At 36.9% G+C, this 18388-nt stretch overlaps 1 protein-coding gene across 3 annotated transcripts in view; it reads left to right on the top strand.

Annotated features, from left to right (window-relative positions):
- Positions 1 to 18388, top strand: part of GRIA2 (glutamate ionotropic receptor AMPA type subunit 2) — an 88718-nt gene that overhangs the window by 37839 nt on the left and 32491 nt on the right. For all 3 annotated transcript variants that reach the window (XM_051617556.1, XM_051617555.1, XM_051617557.1), the window contains exons 3-6: positions 4768 to 5007; positions 9045 to 9241; positions 12605 to 12658; positions 15028 to 15189. In XM_051617556.1, the coding sequence (XP_051473516.1) occupies positions 4768 to 5007; positions 9045 to 9241; positions 12605 to 12658; positions 15028 to 15189 (653 nt within the window). The remainder of the gene's footprint in view (positions 1 to 4767; positions 5008 to 9044; positions 9242 to 12604; positions 12659 to 15027; positions 15190 to 18388) is intronic.

Here is an 18388-nt window from a genome sequence, read left to right on the forward strand (position 1 = left end):
TCTAAATGCTTATTTTTAGCAAGTTTTTATTATATGGCGTAGGAGCCCCCCCGCTTATCTTTAGAGGAATTTCATACACAAAAGCACAGCACTGAGGTTTTTCAGTGTACAGCTGTGATCAGTGCTGATGAAAATTTATTTTTACCTGGATTAAAGTTGGTCCTGAATGTTTGGCTGACCCACATAGCTTAGTATTTGCTGATGCGTGTTTTGTCCTTAATTTCGAGATTTGTGTTAGGAAGAGTTTTGATGTCACATTCAGGGTGCCCTGGTTAAACTAAATGAGGGTTTATAGCTGTGTGGCAGGTTTCCTAATAATTTTAAAAATACGAAATATTTTTGCTTTTATCTTAGTATTTGTCAGGATTGAGTACATATGTTTGTAGAATTCAGCAGAGGTCATGCTTTGTACTTTTCTCTCACTTTGTGCAAGAGAGTTGAAAAATCCAGATTTACCCATCTTCCCCAGAAGATGACACATACATGTAAGGACCAGTGCTGTTTAACATCTTTGTTGGAGATATGGACATTGGGATTGAGTGTATTCTCAGCAAGTTTGCTGATGATACCAAGCTGTGTGGTGTGGTTGACACCCTAGGGGGAAGGGATGCCATCCAGAGGGACCTTGACAGGCTGGAGAGGTGGGTCGATACCAACCTCATGAAATTCAACCAGGCCAAGTGCACGGTCCCACACCTGGGTCGTCACAACCCCAGGCACAAATACAGGCTGGAAGGAGAATGGCTGCAGAGCAGTCCCAAGGAAAAGGACTTGGGGGTGTAGTAAATGAGAAGCTCAACATGAGCTGCCAGTGTGCTGGAGCCTAGAGAGCCAACTGCATCCTGGGCTGCATCAAAAGAAGTGTGGCCAGCAGGGCCAGGGAGGTGATTCTGCCCCTCTACTCTGCTCTGGTGAGACTGCACCTGGAATACTGTGTACAGTTCTGGTGCCCGCAACACAAGAAATATATAGACCTGTTAGAAAGGGTCCAGAGAAGGGCCACCAAGATGATCAAAGGGCTGGAGCATCTCTGCTATAAAGACAGGCTAAAAGAGTTGGGGCTGTTCAGCCTGGAGAAGAGAAGGCTCTGGGGAGACCTTATAGCAGCCTTCCAGTACTTGAAGGGGGCCTACAGGAAAGCTGGGGAGAGACTTTTCGTCACAGAAGATAGCGATAGGAAAAGGGGAAAAGGTTTTAAACTGAGAGAGGGGAGAGTTAGGTTAGATATTAGGAAGAAATTCTTCACTGTAAGGGTGATGAGGAACTGGAATGGAATTGCCCAGGGAGGTGGTTGATGCCCCATCCCTGAAGGTTTCTATGACCAGGTTGGATGAGGTTTTGTGCAACCTGGTCTAGTGGTAGAGTTCCTTGCTCATGGCAGGGGAGTTGGAACTTGATGATCTTCAAGGTCCCTTCCAACCTTAATGATTCTATGATTCTATGATTTACTAGGTGTAAAGATTATTTAAGAGAGATTGTCTCTATTTGGTAAATAGGCAGTAAGTAACTTGTAAAGAGAGGCAGTATGAATCAGTGCCATGTCAAGGAGGATGTTTAGTTTGAAAGAACAGCGGTTTTCTTCTGAAGAGTAAACTGGTTGCATATTTGTGTCACTGAAGGGGTACAGAGCTGCATCACAGCTTTGGGTGCAAGCCAGTGGTATTAACAGGTCTGTCCTGTGGGTGGAAGGTAAAATAATACGTTTTTCCCTGTGATATGCTCATCCCAGCAAGCAGCAAAACACCCACACAGCTGCTCACCTGCTCACCTCTGCCCCAATGAACAGAGGAGAGAATAGAAGGAGCAAAAGTATGAAGATTTGCAGGTCAAGGTAAAGACAGTTTAGTAAGTGAGGGAAAGAGGAGAGGAAAAACCACAACAAAACCAACAAAAAACATCCGGATGATGCAAAGGCAACCACTCACCCCTTCCTACCACCAGACTGATGCCCAGCCATTCTCCAACCACCAGCCAGCTTGGAAGTCAGAACCCCCCTCCCTCTTCTTCCTCTACCCTAGTTTAGTGGCTGAGCATGACATTACATGACATGGCCTATCCTTTTGACACATTTGAGTCAACTGGCCTAGCAGTGTCCCAGCTTCTTGCCCACCCCAGCCTACTCACTGGGATGGCAGAGAGAGAAGGAGAAAGCCTTAATGCTGTGCAAGTGCTGCTGAGCAATAGCTAAAACCTTGGTGTGTTAGTGATGCTGTTTTGGCCATGAATACAAAAGACAGCACCATGTAGGGCTGCTGTGTGAAAAGTGAATGCCATACCAGCCAGACTCACTATGTGACCACAGATCATGTGTGAAGCTTAGTGTTAAGTAATTTGTGCTTTTTTAAATTGCCATCACAAATAATTGTGATTATTTTTGGTGTGTTCTTTTGTTGTTTGGGCTTTTTTTCCCCGAGTGTATTGTTTTTTTAAATGGAAGTTGATACCTAGTTACATGAGTTCAGGAGACAGGACAAAGCCTTATTTAAAACTTGCCAACAGCATGGGCAGATTGAACTTTGTTACCCCAAAGACGTTTAGCTGAGGCCTCACAGGTCCAGATGTCTCCTGTGTCACGTAGGGGAGGGACAAATGGGGAAAGAACAGAGTCATGGACTGGAGTACAGTGCTCCAAAGAGCGTTTTTCTCTATTAGAGGTGGCAGTGTTGCTTCTGAGAAGGCACCACCAACCTGTGGTGGTGATTTTCTGTTGCTGGCAGCTGGCCCCAGTTGTTGGCTGTTGTAGGCACCAATATTTCATCTATGCCTAAAACCATTGACTGGTGATTGAAGAAAGTGTGCAGTAAGTGTGACAGGAGATGTGAAAGCATTCTAGGAGTCAGCAGTACTGACATAAAACTTCTTTTTGTTTTTCAGTGATCCTGGGATGACACTGTTGTTGTCTCTGTTACCTCACATGCAGCATTACAATGGTTTAATACAGAAGATCACAGTAGTGTGCCAGTAATAGTCTTCTGCAGAATTCTCACCTAGGGATCCAAAGCTAAACCGGTGCTTTATTTTTATGTGCATTTGTGAAGGTGGATTATGAGACATTAACACCTTTATTGTATGAAGTTCTGCAAGTATTTAGCTTTCACTGCAGATGGGAAACCACTGTTCACGAGTGTGTGGGGAGGTAGTTAGTTGGTTTTGTCTCATCAGAGCACAGTGATTTGGAGTAGAACAAGGACTTCCAGTAACTTAAACAGAAAAGGTATTCAGAAAATTCACAGCCTTTTTCAGAGGCCTTCTTTCAAAGTGAGAAGTGTTGTACCCTTAGTACTCTTGAGATGAATACTGGAACTTTACAGAACAATTTGCAGTTTGAATGGAAGAGGTCTGACCATCTTGTACTCAAGCCCTGGAAAACCTGCAGCATCCTATCGTAAAGGGAAATTGCTCATCAAGTTTTTTAATCACTTGCATTCTCTCACCTGAGGTGAAATTCTGACCTAATTAAAATTAATAGGTATTAACTGTTGAAAATGGCAGGCTTAGAATTTCACCCATGCTGTTCAAGTGCTTTCAATTGGAGTACAGCAAAAATTAGAAGATGAGAGAGGCCTGCACTGGTGGCAAAGCATTAAAAGAGAATAGCAATGGATAATAACAGGCATAAAGAGATGCTATTTGAAAGTAATTAAAGATGCAGTAACTTTAAAAGAGAAGAGATTGTATTAATATTAATTCAAATCTGAGAAATTTTAAAAACAAGTATATTTGATTTTACCCTTATGTGGATTATATTCAGGGATCAGTGCATTAAATAGCAGTGCAAAATTAGGTTCAGTTACAGTGTGATTTATATCTATAAACAGGTCAGGTACAGCAGGGACTGCAACGAGGCTGACCAGATGTTTTCTCTAGTCAGCATAGCTCCTGTTCAACGGACTTGACTATGAGCAAAGCAAATAATGCATAGGTGATAAATGAGAATTAATCAAAGATGAACATTTCCTTACTGTATGCTCATTTGAGAATTTATGCACTAGTGTAGCAGTGTCAAAGAAGAGAATAACCCAGTCATTCTTACACAGACTATAGTGGTAGGTAGCATAATCAATTGGCTTGAATTCTCTCCTGTGATAATAAGTGAATAATGAGCATGTTACTTATGCCTATGAGATTATTCTTTCTGCAGTATGACTGATTGCAAGTGTCATCCAGAAGGACCAGCTTTTGCTTAGTCCTACAAAGCAGGAATTAAAATGACATCTGGAAATGGAAGGGTTTTAATGTGAATCAACTTTTTAGTTTTCTCCTGTTGATAGATTTGCTTCTGCTTTTGGTTTTATTTTCCTTCAAATGGGAACTTATTTAAGGTATTTTGCAAAAAACTCAGTGAGTCCTGACTTTAGAGCAAATTTATTTTTAACATGACAAAAAGTTACATATTTCCATAGTGCTATGTGTTGTCATAACCACACATAAATTACTGCTGACATTGATGTTTGTATCACTATTCTTTACAGTATACCTTGAATTTAAGAATAACTTGGTGAATTTTATTTCTAAATTAATTATCTAGGAGTGTGAACCACATCTCTGATTTTTTCTGTTGTTGTTTCTAGCAGAAGCTTTATATTACTGATTGCTAATGCCAAATACAAATAATAATCTCCATAGCAGAGTATGGCTGTTTTCTCCTGTTACTATGTGATCACAAAATTTAATTATTTCTCTTAAATATATACATAATAGAATTTTCAATAAATTATTTTTAAAAAATTCTCCCGCCTAATTGCTTGGCTTTTTTCTCCCTCCTAGTCTGCTCTCAGTTTTCAAGAGGAGTCTTTGCTATTTTTGGATTCTATGACAAGAAGTCTGTAAATACCATAACATCGTTCTGTGGGACTCTTCATGTCTCCTTCATAACTCCCAGCTTCCCAACAGATGGAACACATCCCTTTGTCATTCAGATGAGACCTGACCTCAAGGGAGCTCTTCTTAGCTTGATTGAATACTATCAGTGGACCAAGTTTGCATATTTGTATGACAGTGACAGAGGTAAGATGTGTAGTTTTTATCTGTATGCTGTTTGTTAGATATATCTCACTGAAATGCTGAATTGTTATTAGAAAAGTGAAGAGGGAAAGAAATATTTACCTGTAGCAAGTGCAGAATTAAATTTAGAAATGAGCTTTTGGGACAGTAACAAAATTGTCAAACGAGAATGGAATTTTTATAGTATGTATTATTAGAAGTTTTTCCTTTTTTTTTTTTTTTGTGAGACTCGTGTAAGGAGGAAAAAAAATCTTGAGTATGAAGGGCAGTCTGCTACCACAGATTTACTCCACACATGCAAAATTTATAGTTGGGCACTAAGCAAGCAGGAATCGTGGACCCAATCCTTGCTTCTTTGGAGTCTGCTTTTGATTACTTGAGTTCCTCTCCTCTGTTGAGCTAATATTTCATTTGTTGTTGTTGTTATTGTTGATAAACCCAAATCCATGGCTTGTGACCAATTTACTCTGCAGTACAGCCCTCTCAAGTCCTATACCCTTTTATGGCTGTAGTAATAATAACAGTTTATGAACTGGGAAAAATCACTTGCAAATTGCTGTATATTAATTAGCTTTCTGAGAAGAAGCAGTATTATACAGAAGTAGGGTTTTTTTTAATGCCCTTTCTGGAATTCCATTATTGTAATTATATTTTCAGGTTCTACTCACCTACACTAACTTTTCTATTCCTACCTTCTCCTGTCCACTTTAAAAAGGCTATTTTGTGGCTCATCTGCATGTTCATTGGTCAGAGTTGAATAGTAAGTGCACATTAAATGGTAAAGTGCACTAGATTTAAAGGATGGTTATACCATACCACGGTTTGTTGAATTACAGGGTGACAATAGATTGTATGTCCTCTGATGCCATTTTATACATTTATGTTGTTTGGAAGCTGAAGGGTTCTCCTCAACTATTGTAACCACTAAAGTTAGAATAACTAATACTGGCATGTAGTTTCCAACAGTAATGTGGGATGATGAACCCTGTGCCAATTTCTTTGGCAGATCCTTTTCAAATTCACATTAGGCTCAGAAACATTCACTGCCTTTTTAGAAAGGACAAATGTAAGACTATTTGCTTAGCCAATATTCTGTCAATCACCTAGCAGTGTGTGGTATGTGACCTGTGTGTAATTTATATTTAGGAGATACTGAAAAATGCCTAGTTCTTTTGTGAGGTACACTGGCTGCATCTGGACAGGACTAACAGCATGAAATTGTTATTTGTAGTCATCCTTTAGATGTGCCTTTTAAAAATGTATTTCTTTGTTTTAATTGTGGCAAGGCACCCCAGCGATAACAAGCTCCAAGGCATGAAACTCCTACCTTTATGTTGAGTAAATCATTGCTCCCCAGTGCTCCTACTGATTGCACAAGGTTAACCTGCAGAGTCATACATACTACATTATGTAGTCAGCAACACTGACATCAAGCATTGAATACACAGTGTCCTCAATTTCTCTAAACAAGTTTTCATAAGTGTTGATGTAGTGACAGTGACATATATTTAAGGAACTACATATATAATTTAAAATTTTCCACCTTCAGGAGTGAGATAAAAAAGGCAGAGAGACTTACACTGCATGGAAGCTGTGAAAGCTAATAGGAATTAGTTCAATTATATTTTCCGAAAGAATAATTTTTTGCTGCTTTAACAGCTCCTATGTGGTTAGGAGCTGACTGGTTGAAGTGCAGGGCAATTTTGTATCTCATTCCTGTCTATAAGAAGTAAGGCCATTACATACATGCATGTCCAGGCTGCTACTGCCTTAGTATGGCCATCACTCTATAGTGTGGATTAATGTCCTTTATCTTCCTTGTCTCCTTTGTGTTGCCAGTACCAAACAGTGGGATCTGGAAAAAGCAGTGACATGGAGGATTCTATCTGTAACAGAATTGCTAATTTACTCAGTGTCTGTTCAGTCCTCCTTTTCAGACCTCACTGAATTTAGAGTTTGTCTCATGATAACCAAGAGAGATTCAAGCACATGAGGTTCCCAAACAAAAGTATTGCTGCAGTTAAAGGACCTGAAGCTGTTGGAGTTTTCTCTGCAGAATCCCACTTCTATTACCACACTCCAGATACTTCCATGTCCAGAGAAGTACTGCTGTGAATGGTTTTTTTGTTTGTGTTTTATTCTTTTGCAATCTCTTATTGCTATCAGAAAAAACTAAACTCTATGGGGGTGACAAATCTACCACCTATAAAGAGTAAGAAATCCAGGCAGCCATTTGAGATTTCTTCAGAGAGCACCTCAGGAAAATGGAGTATCTAAGAAAAATGGAAGATTAAAGAGTAAATTACAGAAACACTTTGTAACAGGTAGTATTAACATTAATAGACTTCATTAATTTATGTCTAACTGAGATTCTGTTTAATTCAGAAGAATCATATAAGCAGACAGAGGACTTGAAATCTACTAAAGGAGATCTGAAATGTTGATTCAAATCATACTAATTTCAGTTTGTTTGTTTGTTTTTTAAAGTAATTTAAATTATAATTTAAAACATTTATTTGAGGTACAGGCTTATTTTAGCACTTTTTAATGTTTTAAGATAAACCCTATATCTTTTTGTTTGCTTACATTAATTATTTTTTCCTTTTCGCATGGGTTCTCCACATTGATCTTTAGCATGTTACAGTTTTTATGTACCCTTGGACTGTAGTTTTTTATTTTAAAATAAATATTAATTGCTTGACATACAAAACTTCAAATCAGTCTTCTCTAAAGATAACATAGAAAACCAGAACGAATTTTGCTAATAATTTAATTTATGCATTTGGAAGCCTGCCATTTTCTACCTTTGCTGATGACCAGTCTTGTACAGTACTTATGGCTGGGGGGTTGGAACATGATGATCTTTAAGGTCCTTTCCAACCTTGATGATTCTATGATAAAGCTGAATTGCTAAGCACTGACCAATCTTAATGATGTATTTACAACTATGAGACAAATTAATTCTTAGTGCTTTATTTTTACATTTATGGGCATAACTGCCGTTCTTTCTCATGAGGGTTAAACCTGAAGCTTATTTGACATATCCAGTCAGAAATCTGTCTTGAAGAAATTACTCCCGGTGTTTCCTGTTTCAGGGGAAATGAACATGCAGAAGTGTCAACTGGTTTGTGGGAAAGTATGATTTTCTTTTTTTCTGTAATAGTACCTGCTATCTTAAAAATAGCTCCTTAGAATTATATAGACTGCTCTGGAAGGAATTTAAAACATAACAAGTCCAATTCCTGTACTCCTGGAAATTGTTAAAGTGGTATTTGTTATATAGCAGAAATTTATTTACAGAAGTAATTTTCATGTTTCTGTACTCTGTTATGTAATCCTTGAAAGGGAAAGCCAGGGAGCTAAAATCCTCACTGATTTTACAAATACTGTAGGCAGTTGCAGCTGTACAGACATTACAGCTTCCTGGCAGGAATATGACAAAAGGATAAAATGGAAGCAAACTTCTGTCAAATGCTTGTAAGTGTTAGCATTGAGCCTACTTAGCTATATGGAAAAGTATGTCTTGGCACAGCTGCTTTCATAATCAAGGATATGTTTGTAGACAACAGAAATAAAAACTCTGTTAGCACCTCTGCAGAACCTCAGTGAGATCAGAGTTTGAATACAGTACTGTTCAAGTGCCGAGTACAAAGGCAGTTCAATAGCATTTCATAATAAGCAGCTGATCATCTTGCCATAATTTAGTCACCTTTCTTCTAGAAAACCTCTTTGCCAGCATGTGGAATTAGAGCAATGGATCAGTGAAAATGACAAAATACCATCCTGAAAGAGGTTGAAGCAAAACCAAAAGGTTGTCCTTATAAGGCTTTTACTCCTTGTGGTGATATAAATAGAAATTCATGCAATAAGAACTGATCGGGCCCAGATATATCTTCATTTTTGAGTCCTAACAATGTGTCACAGGTCAAACAAGTTACAGGGAAATCTTAAATAAGTAATCTCATAAATCATGTTCTAGAAACCTGTTATTCCTGAAGCTTTATCACTCATATCTTCTGTTTTCTCCTGTTCTTCACTAGGCTTATCAACACTGCAAGCGGTCCTGGATTCTGCTGCTGAGAAGAAATGGCAAGTGACTGCTATCAATGTAGGAAATATTAACAATGACAGAAAAGATGAAACTTACCGTTCACTCTTTCAAGATCTAGAGGTGAAAAAGGAAAGGAGAGTGATTTTGGACTGTGAGCGCGATAAAGTCAACGACATTGTTGATCAGGTTTGCTATTTTCTGTTTCTCAGTGACAGCAGCTAGCTGTTTTCTGTAAGTAAATGTAATGAGTTAATTTATCTTGATCCTATTGTTGTGAGTATTACGCATAATTTGGAAGTGACAGATTGGTATTGAGGACCACATATATATCAGGCAGAAAGAGAACAAACTAATCCTTTAATCTCTCCCTCTTCTTAAAGTTCTTTCCTGATGTTCTAGTATGGTTTTATATAGTGATTATTAAAAATAAAAATAAATCTTGTTCAGATTATTTCACAGCCTTAGTATACTACATTATATGTAGTTGATACACTGTTATATATGATGCATTATGAATAGCTACATCTAGGGCTTAGTTCTCTTTATACCTAGAAAATATTTTATACTTCTAATACTTTTTCCAGGAACCTTTTACATCTTGGAAAGGCTGTATCAATAGCTTGTCTCTTTCTTCTGACTCCCTTTGTAGTTCATGTTTCTAAGCTCTATGTCATTCATACTGTCCTTGGGTCTCTGCAGTTTGTCTCCCTCTTAAAGTGTGTTAACAAAAATTGGATGCTGTTTTCCACAGCTAAGGCTCCTGAGCTTTACACAGAACAGGAAATTATGTCTTCTCTTTACGTGCACATATATTATTATTTGTTGTTGTTGTTGTTGTTGTTTTGTTTTGTTTTGCAACAGCATCACAGTGCTCTGTTTCAAATGACTGTAGTTTTCATCAGTTTCTCCTGTTACGACTTTTTAAAGACAAGAACCCTATTTACACTCTAGTTATCACTCATTTTTGCTATATTTGTTTATTTAGTAATAGACCTATTACTTTCTTTGTCGTCTTATTTTTATTACGACTGTGGGATATTGCACTTTGATGGATTCTGCGCTGTTTTGAGTCCTGGCTTATTTTTTCTTAGCCTATCCCCACAGACTTGTGATATTCCTTAAGGATACAGATGGATAAACTTGTTTTTGCTGATTTGATTTCTATGTTATGAATAATTCTAGATAACTGTGTATCAATCACACAGGTCAGTTAATTCCAATTAGTTGTTGTCCTCGAAATAGTTTTCTGCTGTGTCCTAGAATATGGTCTCTTACACTGCTGTCAGCTGTTTCATATGCGTTTCGCCTTGAGGTTTCTCCAGTTTTTAAGTCCATTATCCTTACACACTGCTTCTGTTAACTTTGCTTCCTTACTCAAAAAGGCATCTCTCAATTTTTCAAGTAGTGTAAAATAAAACCTACAATAACCATTTCTCTATTACTTTTTCTATCTCTTAAAATGAAGGTGTCTACTAAACAAAGGGTTTCTTGTCCTGTGAGTATCCTTGGAGTGTGGATTTACTTTTGTAAAAGCAGAATTTGTACTTCAGATCTATTATTTTAAAAATTCTTTTAATTCCTGCCCCCAAACAACCATCAGTAATTTCCTTCTTTTCGTCATGGTGCATGAAGTAGACCCTTCAGTATCATTATCCATTTTCTTTTTCTATGTATTTTTTACTGAGAGACATGCAACAGGCTTTCTGCTGATCAGATTGCTCTTGAGTGCTGAAGTATTACTTGCATTTTTAATATACAGAACAGCATTTTCTTTACTTTCTAATTTTTTTCCATTCCTGAGCAAAACTTACGTTGTAGTGCTTTGATTTATCTCACTGACTTTCTAAGCTGTGGTGGCAACATCAGGTTTGCCCAGTTACACTCCATGACCCTTGGATCTTTGTGTAGACACACAACAAGTTTGCAAAATTGCTTCATGATTCTTTTTTTTTGTCTCATAGTTTCTCTTCCAGATTTCAGTCATTTATATGAATTGAAGTTAAAAAATATTTTGGTTCCCCAGCTTTTCTAAGATTAGTTTATATTCCTCTTCTCTGATTTGACAGTTCATGTTACCATGCTCTTCGTTCTATAGCCCCTACCTCTTCTCAGCCAGCTTTCTTTGCAGAATCTCATTTTCCCCTGATAACACCCTTTGGGCAGCTGTGCAATTACTGCCACTTCTTGTCTATTCCTGCTTGAGATGCTAGTCTAAACTAGTGACTCTGTTGAATACCTTTTCTGTCCACAACTCCTTCATCAAGGCTTTTGCAGCCACTCAGTCTTCTCAGAGTTTTAACTGGCAGCATTCTTACTGCTCCTATAGATGAGTAGCACAGGGTCATGTTTTAGAAAGCTGAACTAATGAAATAGTACCCAGTAGCAGTCAGAGCAGAGTTACTAACAGTTGATCTGAAACTTGCAGCTGCTGGTCGTTTTCTTAAGATACTAATGACAAAAAAACTTTTTAGGCAGAAGAGCTAATCCATTTGGTGTAACTGACGTTTCTTTGGAATCAGCAGCTGCATAAGAAAAACATCTTAAACCTTTTGATAAGTAGTGAGTTTTAAGTAGTAGGAACCAAGGAGCTGTTTTAGAATAATCATGTTCATATATCATGTCTACATTAAGCTCAAAAGTGGCATAATTTAATAACTTCTGTGGTCTATGTAATGTGAACCCTCTCAGTCTTAAACTCTAGTAATATAAAACTGTTAAACACTGCCTTCAGTTGTATTCCTGTAACTTCATTAAAGCAAGTATGTAGAACGTTGCTCACTACTAGTCTGATATGTTACAGGATACCTATTCTGAATATTTGAGTTATATGTTAAATGAGGAAATAAATTAATCATCCTCTCTTAAATTTTTCTCATTGTTCAGAAGATGGAAGAAACCTCTAGAGTCCTCTTATCTCCCATATCTGTTCTGTGGAGAAGTGTTTTCCTTCAAAATACTAACTTCCCCATGCAGACAGCATCCTAATTAGGTTTATTTGGGAGAAGAATCTATGCTGCATGCCTGCCAGTCGAGACTGCTGAGAAACCACTCCGCTGGCTTTCAGAGAGATTGTGAGGAAGCCTTAGGGCAATAAACAATTAGAACTTTAAAAGACTTCCTTATAATGCGGATGCTTTCATTAATGTCAGTGGGCTTTTAAACATTTTCTAGTGCAAGGACTGTTAAAATTCTGCTACAAAGCAAGCAGAATCTAAGCAGGAATCTCTGAGGCACAGCTCTTCTACTGCATGATGCCCATTTCCTCCTGTCCAGGTTGTGCCTTTAATACACAGCATAGTGACTAGCATTCAGCTCCTCTGTTTAGAGATCTTGGGAGCTGAACTTCAAGATGACTGATTTCCACCAGCAAAGAGTGTGTTCGATGGTGCATTAAGTAAAGTAAAAAGTAAAGCACCAAACAAACTCACTGTTGCATCTCATAAAGCTTACAACTAGCATTTACATCATACTGTACTTTGTAGTTTTTAAGTCTCAGTCTGTGTATCAGTTGAACATTCTCCATTATGAGGGTATTTCTTCTTTTTACAGGTTATCACAATTGGTAAACATGTTAAAGGATACCATTATATCATTGCAAATCTGGTAAGCATTTTTAAAATGTCAAATACCTTTATTACTCACTTTACTGTTTATGGAAGCAACTAGTATTTTGTTTTAAATGCATTTTACAAAATATGACAAAGCTAAATGGCTTTATTCTTGCTAAATGAATGCATGTGTTGAGATGGTATTTGTTTTGTTGGTTGAGTCTTTTCAGGGTTTAAATGCCTCCTGTGATATTCCCATCAATGGGAGTAAAGGTTACTCACCACCTTCAGTAGATCTTTATCCCTTTTTCTACAAACTTTAGAAAGGTAGGATACAGAAATCAGAAAAATATATTTCTGCATTTTAGGCTGATACAGTCATTCAGTAAATGGATATTTTTTCTTTCACATCTAAAGTACTTAAAAATTATAACTCTCAACTTTCATTCTGCTAGTCTCGTGAGTCTTAGCTTTAAATATCTTCATTCCTCAGGTTGGCTTGGTAATTTGTTTGAATGAATCTTTTCTTGAACGTAGGTAATCAAACTATATAGCTAATAGTGTCCTTAAGGCAGAAGGTTCAGGAAACTCACTAGATTTTATCAAGGTAATTTTTTTTTCAATTATGTCTAAACATGAAGGGCCATTTTGCTGACATTAGAGTCAATCATGCTTATTTACTTAAGCTAGAGAATCTAATTCATTGGTTTTTTGTAACAGATAAGGCAAATTCTGTGGGCTTGAATCTGAGTTATTCTGTTCCAGAAAAAAGTTTTGGGGTTTGCATGGTATGAGCGTCACTAAATCATTTTCTTCATCATTTATTGTTGGATTGTGATAGCGTTTGATATAAATTCCAGCAGGGCCCAAAGTGCTGTAATTTGCACTCAATCTTCTGTAGTCTTTTGAGGGCCCTGAGGAAACAGAACAAGTGTGTGTATCGTGCTTCAGACATAACCCCTGTCTCTTCCCAATCTTTCATCTAAACACTTCGCCCCTCCAGGCAGGTGGTATTCTGAAGAATCCTGTGTCCTTACACAGGTGTGAAGAAGCCTTATGCTCTAAAGGCCTCTTCAAAAGCAGAACAGTGGGATTTCATTTTTGTGAATATCAGTACTTTAATTTCTTTATGCTAAAAATTAGTTAATAAATACAAAGCAAGCATAAAAGTCTTACAAAATCTGAAAATTCCCTTTTAGACATGTGTATTTTGCATTGCATTTGTTTTATAATTAGTACTTAAAGTCTTAAGGAAAGTAACCATTTCAGAAAAGATGCCTAATGTATTTCATTATGTTAACTGGTTGCTATTTAGCCATTACTTTTACATTTGTAACAGTAAACTCGTAAGATCTCAACCTTACTGAATTCTTTCTTTTAAAGCTGTTTAATATCATATTTGCTTCCTTCAGATTTATACAGCTTAAATGCTAATATTGTCACCTTTTGTATAATATCATAAAACATATATGGCAGTGATTTTAAAACTGCATTTTTTTGTCAGAAAGAAAACTTCCATACTACTTGATCATATCCTTTCCTCTTCACAGCTGTTGTGTTTTTTTTCTTGACTGTAATAATTTCCTCCAGTCTGATCAGTCAGCCAAGAAATTGATCTATTTTAAGAATAGAACATTCTGATACATGAAGAGAGGTTAAAGTAGACAATAAGTGTTCCTATTCAAATGTCAAGCTCCCAATAGCATTGAAGAAAGTTTTGTGATCCCTGTAGAAGTGTCAGTATTAGTGTGCAACAGCACATCATTGATATGTAATATTTAAAGGGCACCTAATATAGCAATTGTAGCAACTTCTGATAGTGTGGTCTGAAGTTGCTTCTACTTTCTATGTTTCTGTCAGAACATTGATTTAAACTGAAGTGTCTGAAATAACTATTTCAATGTAAATTCATTTGTACGGTTATTTGGGGCAAATAAAACACAGAACAAGGAATGTAAAACATATGTACTATTTATAAGAATGCGAAGTAGTTCTTTATGGCAGAGGAAGGAGGCAGGGGGAGATGGAAAGTCCTTCTACATGTTTTAGTGTTCCTAGCAAAAAGAGGACACAACTGTGACTGTAACTATTCCTGACTAAAACTTGCTTGCCTAACTGTTACTCATGTCAGTGTTCCCTTTCTCATTTAAGCAGTCCCGTTGAAATTTACAGGATTGTTTAGGAAAGTAATGGTGGCAAGCACAGATCCATTCAGCCATTGCTCTATAAATGTGTATGTCCAGTTAAAGGTGTTGCTGGCTTGCAGAGCTGATGACTTAATCCTGGCAGCCCAGGAATTAAATTTGGATCCTGTTTGAGGAAAATGTGGACTTCTGCAGTACAAGTCATATGGTAACTCTGTGTATACACTCTTGAGAGATCTGCCAAAACTGTTGGAGTAACATACATGTTTTCTGTGCCCAGGGATTTACTGATGGAGATTTGTCAAAAATTCAGTTTGGAGGAGCTAATGTCTCAGGATTTCAGATAGTTGACTATGATGATCCTCTGGTGTCAAAATTTATACAGCGTTGGTCAACACTGGAGGAAAAAGAATATCCTGGGGCACACACTAGTACAATTAAGGTATGTCTTATATTTGTTTAACCATGCCAAACGTACAGGAAGTGAGGGAACTGGAGTAGAATAACAAGGGACAGAAAGCTCTTCAAAATCAGCTGTGCCAACACAATTTTGTATTTCTCTGGGGTACTTCTAACACTCTATCATAGGACTGGTTGAGTAAAGATGCTGCACTGTCAGAAATGTTCAAGACTACTTTACTTTTTCTTGTGTCAATGTAAATCTGTGCCTGACAGCTTGCTAGATAATTGCTTTTGGACGTGATGATATATTAAGTATCTACTGAATATTTTTTCTCTTTCTCTGTGTTTTGAAATGGTTTAAAGGCCAGTAGGTAATCATACATAGGCTTCCAGGGAGCACAGATCTAGCACTTTCTGATGTAATATAAACTCCCAAAAAAATGGTAAGACTGCTTTGAGACAGATGTCTAAATCCTACAGAGTCTTTTAAAATTAAATGGCATGGCTGAGGTACAGAGTCATGGTCTGATTTCAGGCCTGAGGGACACTGGGCAAGTGATTAAATTTCCTTACTTCAGTTTTCCTTCTGGATAAAATTAGGATAAAAATACCTTCTTACGTTTTGTGACTGTTATGTGGATCAAGATGTTAAAAAGAATAACTAAATTTTAATGATAAATAATTTTTCTTTTAAGCAATACAATCAGAAATTTTGTTAAGAATGAGTATACTTAGAAAACTCAAATGTATTAAGACAAAAACATAAATGGCAAATGTTCTAGGCCTAACTTTTTTCTGTGACATAGTTTGATTATGAAGCATAGTCTTGATTTATAATGAGATGGATAAGAAGTTTCAGCAAGAAATGGAAGAACCATGTTTTAAATTCCTGAAACAAAACTCCTTTAAAGCACACAACCTTGATAAAAATTTTAAAATAAAATTTATAGATTTCTTTTTCCTGGGGTCAAATTTGGAAGTGACTTAGTCAAGGGTGTGATTTTTTTCTGTGGTTCTTTTTGTATTCTGAAATCTTTATTACAGAATAAACTAATTTCTCATTTGTTTAATAAAATACAGTATGTCATGCCTTTAGATACATTCATATTGCAGGCATATGTAATATATGTCAAATGTATTGCTCTTATTTAGGAAAAAGGGAGGTGATGTGGCTGTGGGTAATCAGTAAAATTATTTTGTCTGGTCTGATTCTTGAGTACCCAAATCTACCTACCTGCCTCCTAATGTTGTAGAATGGTAGTCTGGAAATTATCACAATGCAATGCATGACTAAAGTAGAAAGGTCTAACTGAAACAAAGATGCAGTTTTTCTCATTGATGGAAAAATAAATCGGTGGGGCACAGTGCTAAGTAACACAAACCTAACACAGTGTGCTAGGTAAGATTAAGTGGTTGCAGTGTTTTATTACAGCATTAACATCTATAACTTTATCACAAGTATTCCCTCTATTTCTTACACGATAGATCCTTTCAAGAAATTGAAAGGGTTGAAGGAGGAGGAGATTGTTTGGAATATCCTGTGTTATTGAGGTTTATTTTCTTATCAGTAGGAAATTAATCAAAACATTTGTTTTAATTAATTTCATTAGCTTAAAATACAATTTAATTTCATTTCAAAGGGCTGGTCTGTCTTCCTTTATACATTGTCCGCTCAGAGAATATACAGGATCGCACTGATACTCAGTCAAGATATTGAGACTTATATTATGAAATCACTTAGAAATGCTAGAGGTATTGATGGGGATGTATATTACAATGTTTGGAGAGATTGATTTTATCAATTTCTGTATTTCTTTGTGTAGCTTTCTGTCTTTTACCCTTATACATACATTACTTGTCATTTTTGCCTGCCATTACATGTAAGGACAGAGATACGTCACATTTCTCTTCCATCTTCGGAGGAGCTGGAGGCAGAGCAGGATCACAGAAATCATAGAAACAGGGCAAGAACAATCTTTAAGCAGTCAGTCACTTGGCCCATTCTCCCTGCCTGAAGGCAGAATCAGGTATACCTGTGCAGTTCGTTTGGACAGGGATTTCACAACTTCCCCAAGCATTCTATTTCAGAGCTTAAATAGTCTTATTTTTTTGTTTTGTCTAACCTAAGTCAGCCTTTATGTCACCTAATCTGTTACTCCTTTATCTGTTTCTAGCAGATATGAGGAACTTCTCCTTTTTAGCTGTCCTGTATTTTAAGATGGCTGCCGTATTTGTCTCCCTGCTAAACTGTGTAATCCCTTTTTCTTTGAATTTTCTACTCTCAGATCATGATCTGTTTGTCATTTTGCTCTGGAACCTTTCTGATTGGTTCCCATCTTCTTTGAAATGCCAGACTGGGTACTGCACTGCATCTGAGTGTTGTGCATAGAAATCAAAATGATGGCTTCATGTATCTCAGAGACAATACTCATTTCACGGATCCCTTTTGTGTTAGTCTTTGTTTTGTTGTTTTTTTTGTTTTGTTCCCTCACCATCATGACACTGTTGAAATATATTCATCAGGAGATTACACACTAACATCCAAATCTTTTTCTGCATTGCTTTTCTGTACTGCTGCAGAGTTAGGGAGTCTCATACTGCATCCAGGCACTTGACTATTCCTTTAAAGTACAGCTTTTCTCATCTGTTCTTGTTGAATTGCATTCCCTACCTGTCCTTCATGAACATGTAATTCCTTCTTATATTAGTATTCTAGCTACCCTTTGTTTTGTGTTGTGTGTGCTATACTTTGCTTCTTGAAATAGTATATGAACAATTAAGTTACTGAACCGGTTAAGTCATTGGTCTCCCATTTAACTCTGGGATTGCAAGTGTTACCTTCTTGCACACAATAGCATCATATCTTCCTTTTAAAATCCAAAAGGAGTATACATTCGTTTTACATTGTAACATGCAAGTCAATGGAATATGAATGGGTTGACTTGACAAGACATATCACAGCATCCAAGTACAGTCCTGAAAATGGAGAAAGAAACCTCTTTCTAAGACAGTGTGCATTTCAGAGGAATGTGCTCTCACAAAAGAAAAACATAGTTGAAAACCTGTTCCACAGATGCCCAGAAGAGGACATGGATCAAATTGCTTTAAAAATGTATCTTCACAATCTATGAAATATTAATTATAAGAAATTTCAGTCTTAGGACATAAATGAGAATAAACCCTGATTTTATTTGTTGCTGCACTGTACTTCTACTGATAAAAACCACAAGATTTGAACA

Source organism: Apus apus, chromosome 4 (assembly GCF_020740795.1).
Source record: "Apus apus isolate bApuApu2 chromosome 4, bApuApu2.pri.cur, whole genome shotgun sequence".
NCBI lineage: Eukaryota > Metazoa > Chordata > Aves > Apodiformes > Apodidae > Apus > Apus apus.